The 24,941-nt window shown below is 39.9% G+C and overlaps 1 protein-coding gene and 1 long non-coding RNA gene across 2 annotated transcripts in view; both read right to left on the bottom strand.

The window, feature by feature from the left end:
- Positions 1–23,860, bottom strand: part of LOC134801925 (uncharacterized) — a 41,690-nt gene extending 17,830 nt beyond the window's left edge. The window contains exon 1 of the long non-coding RNA XR_010145757.1: positions 23,801–23,860. This is a non-coding gene — a long non-coding RNA (uncharacterized LOC134801925). The remainder of the gene's footprint in view (positions 1–23,800) is intronic.
- Positions 17,290–21,535, bottom strand: LOC134802010 (uncharacterized). Its single transcript, XM_063774625.1, has 2 exons — positions 20,544–21,535; positions 17,290–17,442 (listed from the first exon to the last, which is right to left on the bottom strand). Exons 1-2 carry the CDS (start codon positions 21,510–21,512, stop codon positions 17,425–17,427), a joined length of 987 nt encoding a protein of 328 aa, XP_063630695.1. The 5' UTR covers positions 21,513–21,535; the 3' UTR covers positions 17,290–17,424.
- Positions 23,861–24,941: the final 1,081 nt, after the last annotated feature.

Here is a 24,941-nt window from a genome sequence, read left to right as displayed (position 1 = left end):
AAATTTACCCTCCCCCAGCCAAAATGTATGAAACAGCCAAATTTTCTTTTGCGATTTCGGGGTTGGTCCCATAGTAAAAGTTGCTCAGTATAATCCCAAGACCTCCCTGGCAACGGGAATGCAGTTATTTTTAGCCACCCTGTGTACGCTCTATACCGAAAACTATAATCAAATCTGCGAAGCCATTTTAGATATGAATGGCGATATTCCCATCAGTATAAAAAACTCGATAATTCCATGTAAACTGTTCGCTCCAATCATTTTTAAAACGCCTATTTATGTCAAAAGACAAAGCCTTTTCTGAAACACGACGCGCCGACAGCTCCGAAACGTTACAACCACCAAAGACTGCCGTAACATCGTGTTGCGTTCCGTTCCACGGAGATTTCTAAAGCTATTGTGATCTGGAGAACACTTGACGGTTATTCTACGTCGTACGGAGCGTGTCGGTTCTAATGAACCAGTATACATATAACTCTAATTTAACACGTTCACTGCGTATCCCACACTATCGGCACGACACTTAGAGCGTTTTCGCTAGGTTCCTACATTAATACAGTAAAATTATACATTTTGCGTTTGCGTCAAATCCGGTAGTTCTGATTTTTTGCAGACTTGTTTATGATGTTGGCCCAATGAATAATCCAAGTTTGTGACCTCGAGCGCCGAATGCAACTTTGTCAATAATCGAATAAACCGCAACTTTTTTTAGATTTGGGCGATTATAACCCTAAAGTACTAGTTTTTGATAGTAACTTCCTAGGGCGTTTTTAAAGTAGACTAAATTTGCTATAATAAGACACTAGAATTGTCTCTGTACATCTAATATTTTCCGAGATAAAGCCTTTCAAAATGTATATTTTTTTCCAACTTGTATTCGTAGGCTAAGTAAGTGCAGTGAGTATACACTTTTGTCTCAGGCGATGCCGGTTGGCACAATTGTTTCTAAGGTCAATCAAAGCTGATTTGGCCTGGTAGCCACAAGATCGTACCGGACCCCCCCCCCCCCCCAAAACAGGGTTGACAAAGTTGCGTTCGGCGCTCGAAGTCACAAACTTTGATTATTCATTGCGCCAACATCATAAACAAGTCTGCAAAAAATCAGAACTACCGGATTTGACGCAAAAGAGCCAGGTTACAAAATTCGACAAAGTTACTGGATTAACATCCCCGTAGTCAGGCCGCGGGGGCGCGCCCGGGTGCCGTCTTTAAAGGTCACCCACACCAGGCGTGGTTCACTCCGCGATTTCGTCGCTTTGCTACAGGTAGCTAAAAGTACATCCGTTCCACACCAATTTTGGGGAAAGCCATAAGCCGCGCGTGGCGCTGTCGCCACCTAGCGGCCATATATGTGCCGATCGTAACAGACGCGTTTTGTTAGAGAGTGAGTCTTCTGTACCTAGTACTATTATTTATTCTGTGCCCACACTACAATAAACATTATGCCTCCACATACGCACACAAACAAATATTAAGCTGGGGGCGCTCCGACATGGCAGAATTTATAGGAAGCGCCTTTCCGATATCGGATGTCGGAAGACGCCTATGCCAGCTGCAGGAGAGTGCCATTGGAATTAAGTTTGCCTTTTTTGTGTTGTCTATCGTTTTTTTGCATCCTCTCCCCGCAGTTATTCAACCTCATCGGCGAGCACATAATGCGAAGAGTGTTGGAAGGTTGGAAGGGTGGTATCCGAGTCGGTGGTCACCTTATCAACAACTTGCGGTTTGCTGATGACACCACTATCATTGGCGCAAACGAAAGTGAGATAGCGGAACTGCTGGAAAAGTTGGAGTCCGTTAGTGTGGAGTACGGATTAAGGATAAACCGGAACAAAACCAAACTGATGTTTGTCGACCGAGCGGGAAAATCCCAGAGAACGTTCGAGTTGCGCGAACTAGAGTCTGTAGAACAGTCTGTTTACTTGGGATCTTTGATTCGTAATGATGGAGACTGCGAGAGAGAAGTGGTACGTCGAGCTCAGATTGCAAAGGCGGCAGTAACGCGCCTAGAGAAGATATGGAGGAATCGCAACATCTACCGCAGTACAAAAGTTAAACTAATACGTACACTCATATTCTCTATCTTCCTATACGCCTCCGAAACATGAACGCTGAAAGCTAGGCTAAGGGATAGGATTGACGCATTCGAGATGTGGTGCTGGCGTAAAATGCTGGGAGTGTCGTGGACTGAGCGCCGCACCAATGCTTCAATCCGAAGCCAACTAAAAGTCCTCACTCCTCTCTCCTCTCTCTGTAGTCTGCTTGCGGAGAGCTCTTTCTTTCTTTGGACACGTGGCGAGACGAGAATCACACAACCTCGAGAAAATCATAATGATTGGCCGTGTCGAGGGAACAAGAAGTAGAGGCAGAGCTCCAACTCGCTGGACGGATCCTCTCCTGGAGGCAATTAATAGTGGCACACAGTCCGCACTTCATCAGGCTCAGAACAGAGCAGCCTGGAGACTTCTTATAGATAGAGCTACTTATGGTGGTCACGACCCTCAGCTGTGAGGATAACGACGAAGAAGAAGATCGTTTTTTAGTAATAATGATTTATTAAGAGAAAACACATATTTCTTACATTTTACTTCCTTCCGACATCCGATATCGGATCGGACAATGTGCAAACGCTCTTAAAAACTATAGATTCTAACTTTCTTTCTGTAGAATCTAGACTATCTAGAGATGAAAAATTATGTGTTTTGTAGATAGGCGCTAAGATACTCGATTCGAGCTCGCTAACGCAATAACCATATCGTTTTGGGCGTTTCTCAGAGATGACCTTCGGTGCCTGACTTCGGTGCCAAATTTATTTTTTAACTTATTTGATATGCAACTTTATTTCCTAAAATCTAGCCTTAATATAAAAAATATTGGTAGTGGAGGCCTCCATTAGAACCTTATAGTTTTTAAGATATTTGAGATTTAAAAAACACCGAAATTATGTGTAGGCACTGAAATCAACTGGCGTCACCGAATTCAATAATGCATACACAAAAATCACATTTCAATTTTATATCTCCATCATATTACATTTTAATCATATTTTTCATTCTTATTTGATTATAAGCGATGTAACAAGGCTAATGATCTCGAAAGCTTACATAAATTTAATAGATATAGACCCAAGATTTTAAAATAACCTAATTACGGCTTGTAAAACAACATCTCTAGAAGATATCCCACACTCACTCCTCCCACGACTGTCCTCATATAATAGGGTGATGGGCGATGTATGGTCCTGGAACGAGTTTCAGACATATCGACCACAAATTCGCACATAAGTGCCATAAAGGAGAAGATGTTTGTTTCACACAATCCGACCCCACACGCATCAAAAAGACACTTATGTTACCTACACCCGATAAACAAGAAACTTTTGAGTGGTTTTCAATGCTCAAAAAATATTTAATGTAATGCAATATTGCATGCAAAAATATATAAAGCAATGTGATGCAATACGGAAAACAAGTATTTTTGAATAACAGAGTTTTAAAGCGTGAACTCCATCAATTTAAAACTATTTGAAGTGGTCGACTAATGCTTGAAGATCTAATTACCTGTTAATTATTTGAGGGTGCTGGAGATCTCCAGGACCCTCAAACACTTGAGCTAATTTTTAACTCCTATATTTAGACATAAAGACATAAGACATTGAGGATTGTTAAAACATTTACTATGTTCAATTTGTGTCTATGGCTATCCTTTAGAAATATCGATCAGTAAGGTAGGCTCAGTGCCTTTGAAGCGATCTCGACATTAGAAAGCCGGGTCCATATTGGCTCATATACAATTTATTATTCGAATATTTCTAATGATACCGCTTTGTAGTCATAATCATCATTTCTCCGAAAATTGTTTCTCATATATTTTTTTAATAGTTTATTGTACTACTACCTACATTATTCATAACGATACATATTCCGTTTTTTTTTACTCATAATGTTGTCACTGAGAATGTATCTGTGCCCATAATGTTATTTGTAAGAATTTCTCGAAGACTAAGCCGGGAGCATTTGCTCTCGCTGCGCTCGCTCACTGTGAGGGTCACAGGATTTCGGCTCTGTGAGGTTCGCAGTTCTAACCTAACCTAACCCACCTTTCTGGCAGCATTTCGGTTCTGTGAGGGTCGCAGTTCTAACCTAACCTAACCCACCTTTCTGGCAGCATTTCGGTTCTGTGAGGGTCGCAGTTCTGACCTAACCTAACCCACCATTCTGGCAGCATTTCGGTTCTGTGAGGGTCGCAGTTCTTACCTAACCTAACCCACCTGTCAGGCAGCATTTTGGTTCTGTGAGGGTCACAGTTCTAACCTAACCTAACCTAACCCACCTTTCTGGCAGCATTTCGGTTCTGTGAGGGTCGCAGTTCTAACCTAACCTAACCCACCTTTCTGGCAGCATTTCGGTTCTGTGGGGGTCGCAGTTCTAACCTAACCTAACCCACTTTTCTGGCGGCATCTCGGTTCTGTGAGGGTCGCAGTCCTAACCTAACCTAACCCATCTTTCTGGCAGCATTTCGGTTCTGTGAGGGTCGCAGTTCTAATCTAACCTAACCCACCTTTCTGGCAGGATTTTAACCTGACTTAACCTACTTTTCTGTTTATTTTTGTCTTTATTTTTCTTATTTAGAATTTATTATTGCAGGTGCATGCTGCTATAAATAAAATCAAATATGTCGAAATCGATATGTCGAGTAATAATATATACATAAATTTTAGTAATAGAGATATTTATGTAGAATGACATTATGAATATAATACATAAATTCGAAGTTCCAATGAGTATTGTTTAAAATGAAAATGTATAATGATCATTAGGATGTAAAATTGTATGAGATACATTTTCGGAGTTTCAATAATCGAATTCGCAATTTTATATGAACTTTGGCGCACCCTAGAAAGCCACTTTATTTTTAATCCCTTGTTCTGAACATCCTGTCCCTTGGATGCACCTTGCATAGTACTTACATACACAAGATATTGTAAAAGAAGTGGGATCTAATTGACTGCATTCATTTAACATGGCTGACACGTTTAAAGGTATCGAGGTGTAGGGTCTCAGGTGATAAAGAGGACAATTAACATAATTTACTTCATTGGTTTGAAGAGAATATCAAGACAGAGAAAGAAACATTGGGTCTACAAGTTTCAACACACGTCTGGTTTAAAAAACTCCTCTTAGTAAACTAGTGATTATTTGTACCTATTATGACTTAATTTACTTACAAACATAATTTTACATTTATACAACGTATCTTGCACTTTTTAGGTGTGATAAATTAGTACAACAAACTACTTTACAAAGCAGGATTTGAATTCAGTGATCACTTTTTGATATCGGTGGTCAAAAAATCCACCGAATCCAAGGAAATCAACACCAGTGATGTCAAAATTAATCGCTTTTTAGTAATTACAGAAATAGCATGAGTGATACAGAGGAGATGTAATAATGATGGATTTACGTACTTTTGAGGATTTCTTAATCACTTGCATAATGATAAATGCACTAAAACTTTCGGAGTAAATTGCACCACCGATCTCAAAAAAACATAGAACCAAACCCACCGAAGGACGGTGAAACCTTTAAAAAATCACTTTATTATACTGTGACTGTACCTATACTCTATTCAACGGTTAAGGCACAACTAAAGCATACTATGTTTGAGACACTGAGTTCCTGGCTTACAACTTTGAAGGAGTACCGACATGTTTTGCAAATTACACCGAAATCAGGCACTAGCCCGGGACACATCGTAAATTTGGTTTTCTTCAATGAGTTGAGCAAACACATTATTGTGATATAAAGAATATGATAAGTTAACTAATACCTTATGCGTGAATACCCATAATAACTCCGATCTAATGCCCCATCTTGAGTAATAATTTTTTGTTTCATAAAATCTGGGTGCGGGACACTCCCACCGAACATCATTTATGTATGCATTTAAATTTTTTTTTCTTGTATTATATAAATAATAAATAAATAATTTGATAGTGTCCCAGACAGAATATAGGCTGAAGACCATGTCTAAATTAATTCAGATTTATTGAACAGTAAATTCAATAATTTATTGCCCCGGACACGTAAAAATGGCCCTCCTGAGAAATGCCCTTTTAATATTGAGTGAGGATTTTGAATAACGAGTTTGAAATGGATCAGAGTTTATACTGCATAGTAGATGCACAAGGAAACGTACCGACGAGAAAGGTAGATGGTAGCACTTGTTTTGGCAATGTACATGTGCACATATGTTTTCGATTCAGACCGCAAGATGGCAGACCCTCCAACGCGCACGGTCCCTATTGTAGTGTTGTTGATCGCAGTATAAAATCGATAATTTCACCTCGAGCCTCCATAAATGCAAACGAATGAATAATATTAGTGATGTGCGGGTATCGACAAACTCCACCATCTTCAGTGGGAAGCAATCTATCGATATTGTTTACTTTCTATCACCGGCAGGGGCTGGGCCTTTGTGGCCCTAACGAGAACGGTACAGTATATGTATGCAGTATTTTAACAGGCGTCGATTATAAGAGTTACATGAACCTTTGACTGTATGGCGGCCTACGTTCTCAATTTAAAACATTCTGAAATGACATACATCAAATATCAGTCTGATACTAGTTTTCCATTGATACTGGTTTACGTTTCTAGTAATTGTTCTAGATAATATATGTTAAGGATGACTCACGTTAGACCGGGCCGTGTCCGGGCCGGAGCTTCCGGCGCTTACCTTTCTATGACATGACAGGCAATCACGTGATGCTTTCCATAGAAAACCATGCGACCAACCTCACTTAGTGCTATGTAGTTGAGTAAAATTTTAGGTACCAAAACTGACTTGCTAATTGTAGCCTCTACCAGGCGGGCCACTGGTGAAAGGACCGGAGTGTATTATATAGAAAGCAATTTTTTTAACATTTTAAATCAGGCAACAAGGCCCATATTACAGACTAACATATTCATGAGACGTGAGCGGGACTAATCCTGCGCATTCAGTAACTGATAATTGATCGATCACCGTCGTATTCAGGTGAAACAACCACACTATTTCCTATTTTTTTACTTTTTGGTGAGGGCAAATTTAATTCTCTACAATCATGGTCACCCTACAATACCAAATAATAAACACAAAACCTCTTTAACCATAATGACAGCATTTTGATTACGAAGAAAATATTATACTGTCAAACTTGAGTGTTAAACGAGATTTTAAAAGTAACCAGACCGCGATGACAGTGATGACATTCAATTTGACACAGAATATCGGTACCTAGTTTAGTATTCTAATTTTAGGGTGACCATGCATGTCATAAATAAATAAATAACTTTTTTTCAACACGACTACAAAATTAAGGTTAACCTCACTAATACTGATACGAAGCAGTGGAAAGGCTTGCTTATAATTTACGAAATGCGCAGTGTTCGTCCTACTCCCGTCTCCTGAATCAGCCTGTATATGCATTTTTATAAACTTAACTCTATTTAGGCGACAAAACGGCGTGGCTCCGTTGAATCGTTTGGTCTTGTGTCGGATTCGGCAGCTTGCCGATACGAGAGTTCTTGTCCTATGATGGTCTTCCCAACCAAAAATTTTATATGACGGCCTTCGTCACATTTACCTCAGGTATAACTTCATTGAACGAGTACCTACGAGTAGGTATTTCAATGTACTGTATTTAATTAAACTGTGAGGCGGACTTAGTGCCGGCTCAGAGCTATCGCCGCGGGCAGCCGTGAATGGCCGTCTTATCCCACGGGATATTCTAGACTTAGGGCTTAAATGGTTTTGTGCACTATATAGCCTATGGAGAATACTAGTACTTGCTCTATCTCTGTTTTTGTTTTCTATCACAGATCACCTCAAGTATTAGATGGAGCATAAGCGCTTCCATACAAATTTAGTATGGGAACTCGACCTCTTATTTTTGTTACGCCCAATGATTACGACCAAAACTCGAAACATGGTTTTAAGGATGACTCACGTTAGACCGGGTCGTGTCCGGGCCGGAGCTTCCGGCGCTTACTTTTCTATGATTTGACAGGTGATCACGTGATGCTTTCCATAGAAAACGATCCGCCGGAAGCTCCGGCCTGGACACGGCCTGGTCTAACGTGAGTCATCCTTTATGCCGAAACCATAACTGGTACCAAAATTTCAGTCTGACAATACCGAAAGTACAGTTTTGGCTCGGCGGAAACGTTCCACAGTTTTTGACCGAAACCGAGCCTTCGGCCATAAATGAGAGTAGAGGACTCACGCTAGACCGGGCCGGGGCCGGGCCGAAGCTTTCGGCGCTTCGTTTTCTATGGAAAGCACCACGTGATCACCGATCAGCCGTCATAGAAAATGACATGTCGGACGCCTCGGCCCGGGCACGGCCCGGTCTAGCGTGAGTCATCCTTAACATGCGTTTATAAGCTACCTTACGAGTAACACTCCGATCAATATCGTATCGATTCCAGATCTAATTTATGGCGTTTATTAAAATTAGAATCAGGCCGACTGATCCGAACCATATCGTATCGAGATCAAATTTTTGACGTATAAAATTCGAATCAGGTCGATCTGGCGCATTTATGCAATAAAGTTGCAATTATCAAACTACCCTCCATCAGAGTTCAATAATTAAACCATCCCGGGCCCATTAAGTAATTCAACATTAACGCGCCGGAAGCGCTGACGCCGCCATTTCCAAATGCGGAAGTGGCGAGCACTTCCGGTCGCCGGAAATGCAGCGTTTGCACTTTGTCGATTATGAAATTGATTGGTTTATTGGAATGGTTTAAAATAGGGATGTTGACAATTTTTTACTTACAATACAATACAAGACAAAGAAGACAGAGAAGAGACAATACAATTTATCACAAAAAAGTGTATTTAAAATTTTTATTAAGTAATTAATTTTAAATAAAAAATCGATTTTAATTAGTTTAGTGTTTAAATTTCGCGCTTAAACGCTCCAAGCTGTCACGTTTTGATGACGTCACGGTGTGATAAATAAACAAACTGCTGTCAAACTGTCAGTCATAGCGTAGATCAAAAATGTAGTATTTTAAATGTTTTTAGCCTGATTCTATTCGCCCTGTGATCCTATTCGCCTGAGTCTACCCTACCTATGCACTTTTGCAGATCACTGATACATCATGGTCGTTTATGGAATTATACAGTATGTAACTGAATGAAAAGCAATTACTCAAACCCGTTAATTTTTAAGTCATTTTAAGCAACTTTTACTATGGGACCAACCCCGAAATCGTGAAAAAAAAATTGACTCTCCCATAGGAAATTTCAACATCAGACCAGCAAAATGTATGAAACATCCAATTTTTTCCGCGTTTTCGGGGTTGGTCCCATAGTAAAAGTTGCTCAGTATGACCTAAACACTAGTGGCTCTGTGAGCTGTAGACCTTGCGAGCATAGCTTATTGGGACCGTGCAGGATGACAGCGCCACGCAGCGGTTTGATCAATCAACAATACGAAATTTTTAATTTAATAAATAAAACGAAGTTTAAGTGAAAAAAAAATACAAAAAGTTATTTCTTACTGGGGATCGAACCGAGACTTTCTGTGTGCAAACAAAATGAGCGAATGTTTGCAAAACGCGCCATGATAGTTCTTAGCTGAGCTGACGAAATTCGGATACTCATTCTCGAGTAAAAATTAAATATCTAAATACCGTCTAAACCAGCAATACAATTTTTCTGCATTTTTTGCCATTTACTATGTAAACATGTCTCAAAAAGAAAATACTCTTATGATATCGATACGACTATTTGTTTAAGCGCGAGGTATCACGACTCCTCCATTTTTTAAAATTTCCAAAAACCGGATCGCCAAAAAAATTTTTATTACTCATAAAATCTGGTCACAAAATTTCACAAAAATTGCTTGAGAATTGTGACCTGTAGAGGAGAACATCCGGACAGACATACAAAAGCAAAATGCCCCAGTCGAAACGTAGACCTTCGCTACGCTTCGGTCAATTAACGGGTTTGAGTAATTGCTTTTCGTTCAGTTACATGCTGTATAATATTTAAATTCTAAAACATATAAAACAATAAAACAGTACAACGACTTAATAATAAAGCGCGACGCATCCAAATGGTGCAGTGTTCGGGGCAATCGTAAACAATGTCGTGCTTCTCACGGGGATAGATGGACCAAGACACAGGAGAGAGCGGGATATAAAATGTTAAATGAGTGCCGGCCCGATCTGAACTTTAAGATACGTCAATGAATAGATCTAGAAACGATATGGATTAAATGTGTCGAGTTGTCATTCGATCGCGAGCGAGTGCGCGTCTGTGTGTAACCGTGAGCTATCCTTTTTGGTGCAAAATGTCCAAATCCACCATAGAATCGTTAGAAAAAGTGATTAAGAAGTTGTTACTACCAATTAATGAAAAAATTGGATGTGTACTTGTCGACCTGAAGAGGCTAGAAGACAAAATAAATGAGTTAGAAAACGTTCAACGAATATGCCAGAAATGCGGCGATGTAGCTGCACGCAACAATAACCCTAACGGATCGAGCGCGCCGAAGACGCGAGATAAAAATCCTCTGCCTGTAGCCGCGATCAAGTTCAAACCGCCGGCCGTTACTGCTCGAGCACTACCCGCTTCTAGCGAACCACGGCGCTACTCATTACCCACCGCGAACAAAGTTGGTCAACAAACAGCCCCTAATGACTCGGCTTCATCTTCGAAATTGTCGAAACGCAACACGCATGAGACTCCAAAGGACAGAGACAGTCATTCTACCTTAACCTCTATCTCCGGTCCACAGGACTCGCCTAAACCACAAACTGACAATGCTACCTACAACTCTGACATGACGGAATCCGCAGTTACTGGACAATGGCGAAAAGTGACCTACAGCAAGGGCCGTATGCAAAACAAACCGCGCCGCAAGGCTGTCACCGGAACCGGACCGGTTGATAGTGACTTAAAAACTACTCAACGTGCAAAAAAAATTCACGCATGCTTTTTTGAATCTAATACGACTCCTGACGCAATTAAGTCCTATATCCTAAAAAAGTGCGATGTCATTGACTGCACAGTGGACAAGCTACAGCTAAAGCACAATTACTACGCATCCTTTGTGATAACGGTGCCTGGAGACAGTTTTGACCTTCTTATGAAAGGTGATAATTGGCCACCGCTAACAGAGGTGCGAGAGTGGTTTCGGCACGGCGCCGGGCGCGCGAACGGCGCGTCCCACAACCGCCGACGACGCTCCGCCGTCGCTGATGGGGCAATTGCCGCCAACGCCGCCGCCGCTGCCGCCGATACTCAACCATAACAAGTCAAGCACGAAGCAGGTCACAATTCTCCATCAAAATATTAATAGACTTGAACACAAAACTAATAAGCTAGAGTGCGAATTACAACTCCGTGATCGTGTTGACATACTGTGTTTGACGGAGCATTGGCTAACATCAGCTCAAATATCCTCTGTGAGCATACTGAACTACAGTCTTCGGGCCCAGTACTGCAGACCTTCGCGCATAGGAGGCGGGGCATGCATCTACGTCGAGTCTGGCATCACGACTATCGAGCGACGCGAGGTATCCGAGATCTCAGTGGAGAAGCAATTTGAGGTGTGTGCAGTTGAATGTATAGGTATGAACATAATTGTGGTGTGTATATATCGACCTCCAAACGGTGACATTGACTTATTATTTTCCAAATTATATCAACTATTTAATCTAAATGTAATAATTAATAATAAAGTTGTGATAGTTGGCGATCTAAATATTGATTTTCTCACCAAAAATAGTAACACTAAATCATTATGTAACATCTTAAAACAATTTGGATTTAAACAACAGATTAACCAACCAACTAGAATAACGATATCAACAGAAACCTGTATCGACCACATATACACTAACCTACCTAAAACTGACATTAAAAGTATAGACTATTATCAAATGAATTTATCTGACCACTTGAGTACAAGCATTGTAGTGAATATGTGTAGAAATAATTTAAGTGTACGCTATATAGCTAAACGTATTTTTACAAAGGAAAAAATAAATGGTTTTAAACAAACCTTAATCTTTTATGAATGGGACGCCTTGTTAGCAAAAAACTTATGTCCTAGCAAACAATGTGAGTCTGTTTTAAATGTTATCAAACACACTTTTGATGTACACTTCCCAGTGAAGAAATGTCCCGTAAAAAATCGTTCCAGTGTGTGGGCCAATGACACTTTGCGACAATTACGTAATCAGATTCGTCTTTGTAAACAAAAGTTATCTATGGGTAATGTTGATGTGTATTTGCACTTGTTAGGACTCGAGTCCCGTTATTCCCTCGAACTAAAACAGACTCGAACAAAGTACATAAATAAACAAATAGCATTATGTGACAACATGTGTCGGGGTGTGTGGCGTGTTATAGCGTCCGAGACGTGCAATAACAACAAACGCGGGAGCGGAGCGTTAGACGTACTCGTGAGCAGGTCGGAAGGCGACTGCACTGAGGCGCGTGCGACCGCTGCCGCGCAAGCGCTAAACCGGTATTACACTACTGCAAATGCCAACAATCTGAAACCATGTCCTAGGGATGCGCTCGCTTACCTAGAAATATACTTACCGGCTGAGCTCTTAGAGTTTCAATTTAGACCTTTTACCCTCGACGAAATTATTCAGACATTAAAGCAAATAAAGTGTAAACCATCTAAAGATAGCAACGATATGACTACTAACATACTCGGATATCTCCCACCCGCCTTAGTATCTTTATTACTGAAGTTGTTTAATGATTGCGTCTTCGCAGGGGTGTACCCTGATCCTCTCAAAATTATTAAAATTCAACCTATCTACAAGGGAAAAGGCGAGATGCATATTCTTAAGAACTTCAGGCCTGTCGCGCTGATACCGATTATCTCCAAAGTCTTTGAGAAATTACTAAGTAAGCGGATTATGAATCACCTTGTAGATAATAACATCCTTAATAAACACCAATACGCGTACCAAGCGGGACGGTCGACGGTGAGCGCGGCGCGCGACTTAAAGGCGCGGGTGCTCGCCCATCTCGACGGAGGGCGGCATGTCGCAGCCGTCTTTTGCGACTTGTCGCGCGCCTTCGAGATGGTTGATCACCAGCTCCTTCTACAAAAAATGTGGTGCTATGGGGTGGGGGGTCACTTTCACAAATTAATTGCGTCGTTTTTAAAAAACCGAGTGCAGCGCACCCACGTCCTAAACTGCAAGTCCAGTCTGGATCCCACAGGCGAGTGTGCCGTGCCCCAGGGATCCACGATTGGTAATTACCTATTCCTGTTGCTTGTTAATGACATCACGGCTGCTAGCTCCGATGCTGAATACGTAACTTACGCAGATGACACTTGCATCATAGTCAGCGATAGTAGTATTGAAAATCTTACGCTAAAACTGACTCATGTTATGACCCAGATATCAAGGTGGTTCCTGTTAACGTATGTATAGGGATGCGTCAATAAAACTACGTGCTCGGATCAAGACTGAATCATATATTTCCCGCTCTTACCCACATGCATATTAACAACTAGCTGTGCCCGCGGCTCCGCCCGCGTGGAATTCGGTCTGTGTCAGTAAGCGGCTAATTTCTAATCCTAATTTCTCTCCCTCACGCCTGGAGGCGGAACTTGAAGTAGGTAAAGTTGACAGATGGATATGCTAGAGGACTGTAGTCCAGATAAAATATTTTACAATTAGGTACGACTAAATAAAACTACACTCCAAAGTCAATAGTTTTTTCGCCCTTATTCAAATTTTACACGTGATTTAAACGACAGAGTAGGTAGTAGGTGTATATCGGACGATACAGTAAGCCGTAAAAGGTATACGCGCGCGAGCGAAAGCGAAGCGGCCTGCCTGTGGCTAGACCGCCACTAACCGTGGTCTTCTTCAGACTCCTGAGGAAGACACGTGCCCCTTGTAACCTCAATGCGTTGCGAGACTTTCAGGAATGATTCGATTGTTTTCGGGAATGCATGGTAATGCGTATAAAATGCGAGTCCCAAATCATTAGACTCCGCAAACGACCAGTGCCGGATTAAGATATTTTGATGCATTTCTAGACCATGGTGCCCCCTCTCCCTAGGGTCATTAAGATTACATTGAATTTTTTTGGTAAATTGAGTGACGTTCATTGCCGCATTACAGCTGAGAATGGAAATTAATCACATCATTTTATCACGACAATTGACAGTGCCGCAGCAGTAACGTTGCAACAGAGTACCTAATGCTGCTGCAGTCGCCACCCAAATGTCACCTTTATCACATCTTAGAAAGTCATTGAAAACGCGAGCGAAGCGAGCGCGAAAATTTTTCGACATAAAAACGCAATTTGATAGACAGTTGTACATTTTTACTTTTAGTATGGAAATCAGTCACATCATTTTATTACGAAAATTGACAGTGCTGCAGCAGTAACGTTGCAACAGAGTAATGCTGCTGCAGTCGCCATATATTAGAAAGTGATTAAAAACGCGAGCGAAGCGAGCGCGAAAATTATTCGATATAAAAACGCAATTTGATAGACTGTTGTACATTTTAATTTTTAGTATGGAAATCAGTCACATCATTTTATCACGAAAATTGACAGTGCTGCAGCAATATCGTTGCAACAGAGTAATGCTGCTGCAGTCGCTATATATTAGAAAGTGATTAAAAACGCGAGCCAAGCGAGCGCGAAAATTTTTCAATATAAAAACGCAATTTTATAGACAGTTGTACATTTTTACTTTTAGTATGGAAATCAGTCACATCATTTTATTACGAAAATTGACAGTGCTGCAGCAGTAACGTTGCAACAGAGTAATGCTGCTGCAGTCGCCATATATTAGAAAGTGTTTAAAAACGCGAGCGAAGCGAGCGCGAAAATTTTTCGATATAAAAACGCAATTTGATAGACAGTTGTACATTTATACTTTTAGTATGGAAATCAGTCACATCATTTTATCCGGAAATTGACAGTGCTGCAGCAGTAACGTTGCAACAGAGTAATGCTGCTGCAGTCACCATATCTTAGAAAGTGATCGAAAATGCGAGCGAAGCGAGCGCGAAATTTTTTCAGTATAAATAGGCAATTTGATAGACAGTTGTACATTTTTACTTTTAGTATGGAAATCAGTCACATCATTTTATCACGAAAATTGACAGTGCTGCAGCAGCAACGTTGCAACAGAGTAATGTTGCTGCAGTCGCCATAGCTTAGAAAGTTATTGAAACGCGAGCGAAGCGAGCGCGAAAATTTTTCGATATAAAAACGCAATTTGATAGACAGTTGTACATTTTTACTTTTAGTATGGAAATCAGTCACATCATTTTATCACGAAAATTGACAGTGCTGCAGCAGTAACTTTGCAACAGAGTAATGCTGCTGCAGTCGCTATATATTAGAAAGTGATTAAAAACGCGAGCGAAGCGAGCGCGAAAATTTTTCGATATAAAAACGCAATTTGATAGACAGTTGTACATTTTTACTTTTAGTATGGAAATCAGTCATATCATTTTATCACGAAAATTGACAGTGCTACAGCAATAACGTTGCAACAGAGTAATGCTGCTGCAGTCGCCATATCTTAGAAAGTTATTGAAAAAGCGAGCGAAGCGAGCGCAAAAATTTTTCGATATAAAAACGCAATTTGATAGACAGACAGTTGTACATTTTTACTTTTAGCATGGAAGTCAGTCACATCATTTTATCACGAAAATTGACAGTGCTGCAGCAGCAACGTTGCAACAGAGTAATGCTGCTGCAGTCGCCATATCTTAGAAAATTATTGAAAACGCGAGAGAAGCGAGCGCGAACATTTTTCGATATATGTATTATTAATTTATTAAATCAACATAATTATTCAATTATTTTTGTAGATATCCGTGTCTTCTAAACTTAGAGTTAATTTGGCAAAATCTTTTGCTCGGTGGCTTATTCATATCACAACGTATTAAATTCAGCTCCATCTGTTAGTTTACCTGGGTACTCAATAGTGGTAGCACATATTTGGAAAAAGTTTGCCCCTCCTTCCTATGTAGCGCCATAAGATTCAGGGGCAAACTTAAGTCAATCGAGTGTTGTGGCTACCCCCCCTTTTAGGGGTTGAATTTTTATAGCCTATAACCTGGCCGGGGATTTTCTCGACAGATTAGTAAAGTTTTCATCAAAATCCGTTAAGCCGTTTTAACGTGATGCGCGTTCAAATAAACAGACAAACAGATAAACAGACAAACAGACAAAAATTCTAAAAACTTTTGGAACGTGTTCTGTTATCGATTCTAAGTATCCCCAGCCAACATTTTTTCAAATATCTTCCATGTACAGACTTTCGACCGTCTTCAGCTTTATTATATGTATAGATAATCACAACCTACCCACAACTCCCTTTTTTTACTTTTCATTTTACAATTTCTATATTTGGCTCAAGTTATACATTAAATCATTTTATTGACTAAAACGCAATAACAAATATAATTTAAGTACCTACTCATTCTCCTTTTACACAAAAAAAAAATTTGGTAATTATATGTAAGTTCACTCAATTTTTTAGTGCAAAATCACAGTGAAGGCGTCAAGAGAAAAAATAAATAAAAATATAGGTGTTCAAAAATAGTAATACTTAAATTACTAATTAACACTAATCAAATGGGTAGGTACTTAATAGGTAATATGTATTAATTTCACTATTATATATTTATGTTAGGTTCTTAAGTACATATTTAACTAATGAGTTGAAAGTAATTCAATGTGCATTGCTAGAACAAGTTCGTATTTTTTTTTATTAGTTAATAATTTCATATTGCACAGTAAGTAATCATTCCAAACTATTGAACAATATAGGTAGGTAGAATACAAAACGGCATATCGTTGCAATACCTACACAATTTTCATACTTATTACATAAACACTATTTAGTATATAGCAACAACATTCATTTATTAACATTGAAATGGAAGCATCAGAAACATAATATGTTTAATTTATTCCTTAATTATTAATTACAGAACAATGAGTAATAAAACATCATGCAACACCTTATTAAATTGAAACTCATTCTAGTTCATCAGGAAATAAACGAAAATTTACAACAAAATTTCATAAGGTACAAATATTAAAACACATTTATAAATTTCATAATCATGGTAATCTATGATAACATGCCTACAGTGCCTACATTTTTTATTATAATGACTAAAACATTCCTTATATACCTACGATACAGGTTTTCTTTACACAAATAAACCCATTATCTGTATTGAATGGTTTTAATCTTATATGCTGTATGAAAACAATAATGAAGTGTCAATGCAAGTTGAACCTTATATAATGCTTCATGTATATAGGTATAAAATTGTTTAGTTATGTTATAACAATCCATCTTCTAAACTGCACATACTATTCGACCCGGCTGCCAATTAATACCAATCAGGAGGAATCACCACCCTGCCAGAACGAGTGACATAATTGTTATTATTTGGTACATGTTCGGACACCGGGGTCGTGTTAATAGCAGCACGCTGCGCGTGCGACTGAGGCTGCGGGGCGGGCGCATGCGCCCTGGCGTTATCATTATCAGCCGATATTGTGATATCGTCATAAGGACGGGGACACACAGGTAACTCCGGGCGATATTCTGAATCTAATATAAGATGACGCCTGTTTCTCAACAAAGTACCACCCTGCATCAATTGAATTAAATACGATCGGATACCTTTAATATGTAAAATTGTGCCACTAACCCATTTCTTATCTACTCTAACTTTAACTTTTTGACCGGGCATTAATTGTTTTAAATCACGGGCCGTCTTGTCGTACTGCTGTTTTTGTTTATTTTGTCTCTTTTCTAACTCTGCCGTGACATTAATTTGGATTTTAGGATGAAGAAGTTGGGGTGCATATGGTACGATTCCACGAAACTTTCTGTTGTTCAATAGCTCTGATGGAGATGCTAACTGATCAGTGATGGGGTTCGTTAAGTATTCTAACAGTGCTTGTCTGAAGTCGGTTTTTTCCACACTAGTTTTTTTAAGTATATTTTTCACTGTTTGTACGCTCCGTTCCACTTGCCCATTGGATTGGGCATAACATGGAGAAGAAGTAATATGTTCAAAACACCACTGCTGAGAGAACAGTTTGAATAGGCTCGAGGAAAATTCGGGGCCATTATCTGACATCACAATGTCAGGTATACCCTGATGACTAAAAACAATTTTTAACTGCTCAATAATATGGCCAGACAGTAAACAATTTAACTCTAGAACTTCCAAGAACTTACTAAAATAATCTACTATCAATAAATATTTTTTCTCCTTAAAGTGAAATACGTCTACCCCAATTTTTGACCATGCCCTGTCCGGTATCTCATGTGGTATCAATGACTCCTTTCCATTCTGGTTTTTAAAAGTAAGGCATGCTTGACAGTTTTTAATAAAATCCTCTAGCTGGCTATTTATATTTGGCCAAAATATAGATTCACGCACTTTTAACTTGCATTTCTCTAACCCTAAATGCCCAATATGCACCCGCCTTAACATTTCCTTCCGCATAGCTACTGGAACAATAATTCGATCGCCCTTCCATGCCATACCATGCGCGACCGTCAATTCATCACGAAAACCCCAATAGGGTTTGACCTGATCATCGACATCCTGCTTATGCTCTGGCCAGCCGTCTGCAATAAATCTTATAAGCGTCTGCAGCTCACCGTCGTCCTGGGTCAACTTTTGTATACGTACAAAGTGCGAGTCAACGAGCGGGTTGCTAAGCAGTACGGCACACACCTGTGCGCGCGCGTCCAGCTGGTCGCGCGGCACCACATTTGGAGTACTCGCCGGATCCACCGCACGAGAAAGAGTGTCGGCCATATACATATACTTGCCTGGTTTATATACAAGTTTAAAGTTGTAGGGCTGCAAACGCAGGAGCATTCTTTGCAACCTAGCTGGAGCAGAGGCGATCGGCTTACAAATAATACTTACCAACGGTTTATGGTCGGTTTCCACTGTGACATCACCTCGACCATAAATATAAGTATAAAATTTTTCACAGGCGTATACGCATGCGAGGAGTTCTTTTTCTATCTGCGCATATGCTTGTTCAGCTTTCGTTAAAGATCTCGAGGCATAGCATACAGGCAAATTATCCTGTAGTAAACAAGCACCTAGCCCGTTTTTACAAGCGTCAACAGAAATCACCACGGGTTTTTTTAAACTATAATACTGTAAAACCGGTACACTCGTCAAACACTGCTTTAAAAGATTAAAAGCTTTATCATGCGACTCCGACCAATGCCATTCGATGTCTTTTTTAAGCAATTGTCTAAGCGCATGATTTTTGTCGGACAGATTCGGTATAAAATTACCTACATAATTTATCATGCCCAAAAATCGTTCAAGGTCCTTTGTGTTTTTTGGGCAAGGCATATTTTTTATTGCCGACGTGTACGAGTCGTCGGGATATATGCCATTCGGGGTAATCTTATGTCCTAAATATTTTATTTCAGACAGACCAAACTTGCACTTGCTTTTATTTAATTTTAAATTTATCTCACGACACCGATCTAATACTTTTTTCAACCTAGCATCGTGCTCCTCTTTCGTGCAACCGTAAACGAGTAGGTCATCAATAAATAAACAAACCCCTTCCATATCATCAAACTGCTCGTACATTTTTTTGTGGAATACTTCTGATGCCGAAGTTATTCCAAATGGCAAACGCAAAAATTTGTATCTTCCAAAACTCGTATTAAAGGTAACTAAATCGGTGCTATCTTCGTGAAGACGAAGCTGCCAAAATCCTTGCTTGGCATCAAGGGTGCTAAAAAATTTCGAACCTCCTAAATTGACAGACATTTCGTCCAACGTCGGCAATTTGAAATGCTCACGTCTAATCGCCTGATTCAAGTCCCTCGGGTCCAAACATAGCCTTATGTCACCGTTAGCCTTCCTTACAACGGTCATACTATTGACCCAGTCCGTGGGCCCCTCAACTTTCGCAATAATCCCATCACTGACCATCTCATCCAATTTATTCTTAACACTATCTTTCAAAGCTACCGGCAATTTTCGCGGTGCGTGTACCACTGGCCTAACATTTCTATTCAATTCAATCTTGTACACTCCCGGCATACACCCAACTCCTTCAAAAACATCCGAATACTCCCTATACACATACCGTTCTATATCACTACCGGTATTACTTTCAATATCTAAAACCAATTTGACAACACCTAACTCCGCGCACGAATCCCTACCCAATATCGGTTGTGAAGTAGTGTCCACAACAATAAAGTCTAAGATATATATACGATCCTTGTATTTTGTTTTTAAACTACATTTCCCTACTACCTTGAGGGAATAGCCCGAGTACGCGCTCAATGTATCACCCGTTGAGGTTAAATCGTTCTTATGCATACAAATTTGACTCAAAAAACGAAGTGGTATTATATTTACATCCGCCCCAGTGTCCAACTTAAATTGAATATTTCCTTTTTCGAACAACAAATCAATCCACCAGACACTCGCACTAGTACAGCAGTTTTTTACCTGATCATTGTTTTCCTCAGCTCGCACCTCGTTTACATTGCACATACGCGAAAAATGGTCATAGCTGTTACACTTTAGACACCTTCTGCCGATGGCAGGACACCTTGAACTGCCATGAGGCAAACCACACCGCGAACACGACAAATTAGCACTGCTGTTGTTAGCACTATTGACATCACGCACTTGTCGATTAAACAGCTGATTTCGCCGCGCAGGACTCGGGCGCGGGGTCGCGGGGAAGCGGGCGGGGGTCTGATAACGGCCACCGCGCCCCCGACTTCTCGCCGTTCCACGATGCGCCGGCGCTCCTCGGTGACTTACCCCCCAAATTTGACCACCTTCACTATTCCAATTGTACTCCGTATTATGCTTAGGATTATTTTCGACAATATGTGCATTATGTTCTACAGACTCTTGCTTTATAGCCCCCGCTTGCATCTTAGACATCTGGGCTAAATTACAAATATCTAAACATTTACTCAGTGTCAGATCCGGCTCACGTAACAACCGTTCCCGTAGTGCGTCCTCTTTTATGCCGCAAATCAGCCTATCTCTTATCAAATCCTGCATTAGCGTGCTAAACTCACAAGTGGCAGCCAGCTTCCTGAGCTCAAAAGCATACTGCTCGATAGACTCACCATCATGCTGACACCGTGTAAAAAACCTGTGCCGCTCTATAGTTAAATTTTTCTTCGGCAAAAAAAACTTATCAAACCGCGCAATCAAACTCTTCAAAGTCGTGCATTCCGATTCAAACTGTTGGTACACTTCACGAGCCCGTTCTCCAATAACGTGCAGCAAAATACTAATTTGCACCTTTTCTTCCTTCTTCGATAACTCACACGCGTCGAAGTAAATATTAAACGCTTTCTTCCACTTAGTCCATTCTACAGACAAATTGCCAGAGGTCACATTGTCAAGGTTATTATCGAAAATAAAAGGCGGCGGCGGCGACAAGATAGATTCCATTGCAAACAGTCTCTGTTTTTATTTTTATTACTATAAACTCACTGAACACACTCAACGAAGATTTAGTTAATAACGGTTCTTTTAAATCGGCTGCGCCATGTTAACGTATGTATAGGGATGCGTCAATAAAACTACGTGCTCGGATCAAGACTGAATCATATATTTCCCGCTCTTACCCACATGCATCTTAACAATAATCACAACCTACCCACAGTTCCGTGCCAACGGTATGTTGTTAAATGTGGACAAGACCAACTTGATACATTTCCAACTTAGAAAGTCCCAAACAGAGTTAAAAATAAGTATTGACAACACCCCAATACCCCAAGTTGACCAAATTAAATACATAGGCTTTATTATTGATGCTGGTCTGACGTGGTCAGCCCACATAGACATTATGTGCGACAAGTTATCTTCGGCAGCCTTCGCACTATCGAGACTGGCCCCGACACTTTCAGACGAAAATATGAAAAAAGCATATTACGGCTATTTTCACTCGATATTGATTTATGGTGTCGATCTGTGGGGGACAGCGGCTGATCGCGAGCGAGTGTTCAAGCTCCAAAAGAGAGCAATACGAATAATCGCGGGGAAACCTTACGACCACTCAGCACTGGCCTTATTCATTAAATATAAAATCCTAACTTTACCTAGTGTCTACATTTTAGAAGCATGTAAGTATGTTAGAAGTAATCTCAGCTCGTATAAAACCCGTGAGCAGCAGTCAGGTAGAAGCACGCGCGGGGGAAGTCTGCTTTTGGTCCCGCCCCATACTACCGCTAAAGCCAGGAAATCCGTCGGTGTGTTAGGAGTCAAATTATTCAACGCGTTACCTGCCGACATCAGAGATGCCCCTAGTGACATCACATTTGCTAATAAAATCAAAAAAATATTATTAGAAATGGCCTGTTACACCATCGATGAATTTTTCGATAAAGTGTCATCGATCCACACACAAAATGTAAATATGTAAATTGTAAAGTCCATGTTTGCAGTAGGTATTTTAGTGTGAAATTTATTATTGGCATTTTTTGTCGCTGTGAAATATTGTTAATATAAAACTATTATTTATTGAATTTTTCAGATGTCTACATTGTATGTACTTTGATTTTTAATTTATAATTAATGAATTATGATTGACATGTGTATTTTTGACGTGTAATTAATTATCTTTATCAATAAAAATATGAATATGAATATGAATATGAATAGTGTCAAAACTGACGTTTTTGTTTGAAGATCTAAGGTAAACGTACTGGGGTCTTCCGGTTCGAGCGCCATCTTGATGGCACGCGTCGGGATCAATTGCTTTGTTTTTTGCTCATTAATATTGTTTAAAGTGTAATATCGATAGCCTATTATACAGTAAACTAATGTGGTAGTGTGCAGTGAATGGAGAATTTATCTTGAAGCACGTTTAACAATCATTTTGGAGTCAACGGCCGGTTGTCCACGTGTTTCTTGTAAAGCCCGCTATCGCTTTACAAGAGCTAAATCACCGTACACTGTCTTGTACTAACCGTACAATTTCAATCGTTTTACCCTGCTACTACGGCCTTGACACTGGCGAAATAGCCCCAATGGGCTGAAGCCATAATTTTAAAAGAATGAATGAAAACGTACTGGTGCTCGACGCGGTCCCAATACATGTCATCATGAAATTTGTCATTGTCAGTAGAGGTGACAGCATGGTGTCATCTATTGGGAATTAGCATGTGGAGCACTAGTACGTTTACCTTATTCATTAACGCATCTTAAAGTTCGAATCCGGCAGTTAGACCAAGAAAAGTCTGCAGCGATTTTGATAGCCCACGCAGTGCAAGTGTTATTTTAAACGTCAACTTCTATGAAAGTATGACGTAAAAATAACACTTGCACTGCGTGTGCTATTAAAATCGCTGCAGACTTTTCTTGGTCTAACTCTAATGTGACCCACTGATTAACAGTCCGCCGGACGGTATCGGCCTGTCAGTTAGAACAAAATGTTGACAGTTCCGAACAACTGACATGCCGATACCGTCCGGCGGACTGTTAATCAGTGGGCCCCTTAAAACAATAAAACAGTGCAACGACTTAATAATAAAGCGCGACGCATCCAAATGGTGCAGTGTTCGGGGCAATCTCAAACAATGTCGTGCTTCTCACGGGTATAGATGGACCAAGACACAAGAGAGAGCGGTATATAAAATGTTAAATGAGTGCTTTTATGAGTGGTAATGAAATCACTCAACTGGCTGAAAATGAATATACTCTGTATCTTTAGGTATTTAAATAAAAGTAATCAAAACCTATCTTCAAATGGCTCCTTAAGCCAGTTGAGGGTAGATGAAAACATTACATGATCAAATAATGTAGGTTAAAGTCAAGTCGTTCAGTGACTAATCCCAGGCGGACCAGGCGGTTTTGTATTTGGTGGGTTAACCAATAAATGTTATAACTACCCGAAAGTTTACAAATTGTTTGTTTACTTTTATTTAAATACCTAAAGATATAGACCATAGGCAAGCTGGCATGGAGTTCTATGAACTACCTATCCATTATTAGCGCGCTGGTAGCGCTTACGTCATTAAAATTAGAAAACACTAATCTTTATTGGAGTATACATAGAGAGTAGGTAACTATTTTTTTTAGCTATAGTTTGTCAAAGGACTGTCTCATTTCAAACATAGACAAAGAGAATCATACTATCTTTGTCTTACACTAGTACTAGCACTCAAAAAAAGAATGAGAATAGTTTTTTTGTTCTTATTTACTGACAAATTTGGTTTGACAGACTATACATTTTGAGACTAAGAATTGAACACTATTTATTGACAAACTTTACGTATTAACTTTATCATAAAGCCTTCGGATCAATAATTAGCCTCGGATTTTAGGGGAGACCGAGGTAAGTTGAAACAAACGTGAATTTTAAGACATCTATAACTATTATCGAGCTGAAAACGATGTTTAGCCGCGCCCACCGTCTGCGGGTCCGTCTATTTATTATGCGTCCTTGCTTTAAGACAATTATAGACACCTCAAAATCGACGTCAGTTGAAACAGAGGTTAGTTGAAACAACGCCAATAACGACCGGTCTGGCCTAGTGGGTAGTGATCCTGCCTACGAAGCCGATGGTCCTGATGGATTCGAATCCCGGTAAGGGCATTTATTAATGTAATGAGCACAGATATTTGTTCCTGAGTCATGGATTTTTTCTATGTATTTAATAATTTGTATATTCCATGTATTTGTCGTTGTCTGAGTACCCACTACACAAGCCTTCTTGAGCTTACCGTAGGACTTAGTCAATTTGTGTAAGAATGTCCTTATAATAATTATTTATATTTATTTATATGACGGGGAGTACATAAATTAAAGATACTCCATGAACGGCACAGCTAAAACGATAGAATTCATAAAATATTAATTATAGGAATGTAGTGAGG

This window comes from Cydia splendana, chromosome 23 (genome assembly GCF_910591565.1).
Source record: "Cydia splendana chromosome 23, ilCydSple1.2, whole genome shotgun sequence".
NCBI lineage: Eukaryota > Metazoa > Arthropoda > Insecta > Lepidoptera > Tortricidae > Cydia > Cydia splendana.
Note: the sequence above shows the minus strand (reverse complement) of the source record. Positions and strands in the feature narration are given on the sequence as shown.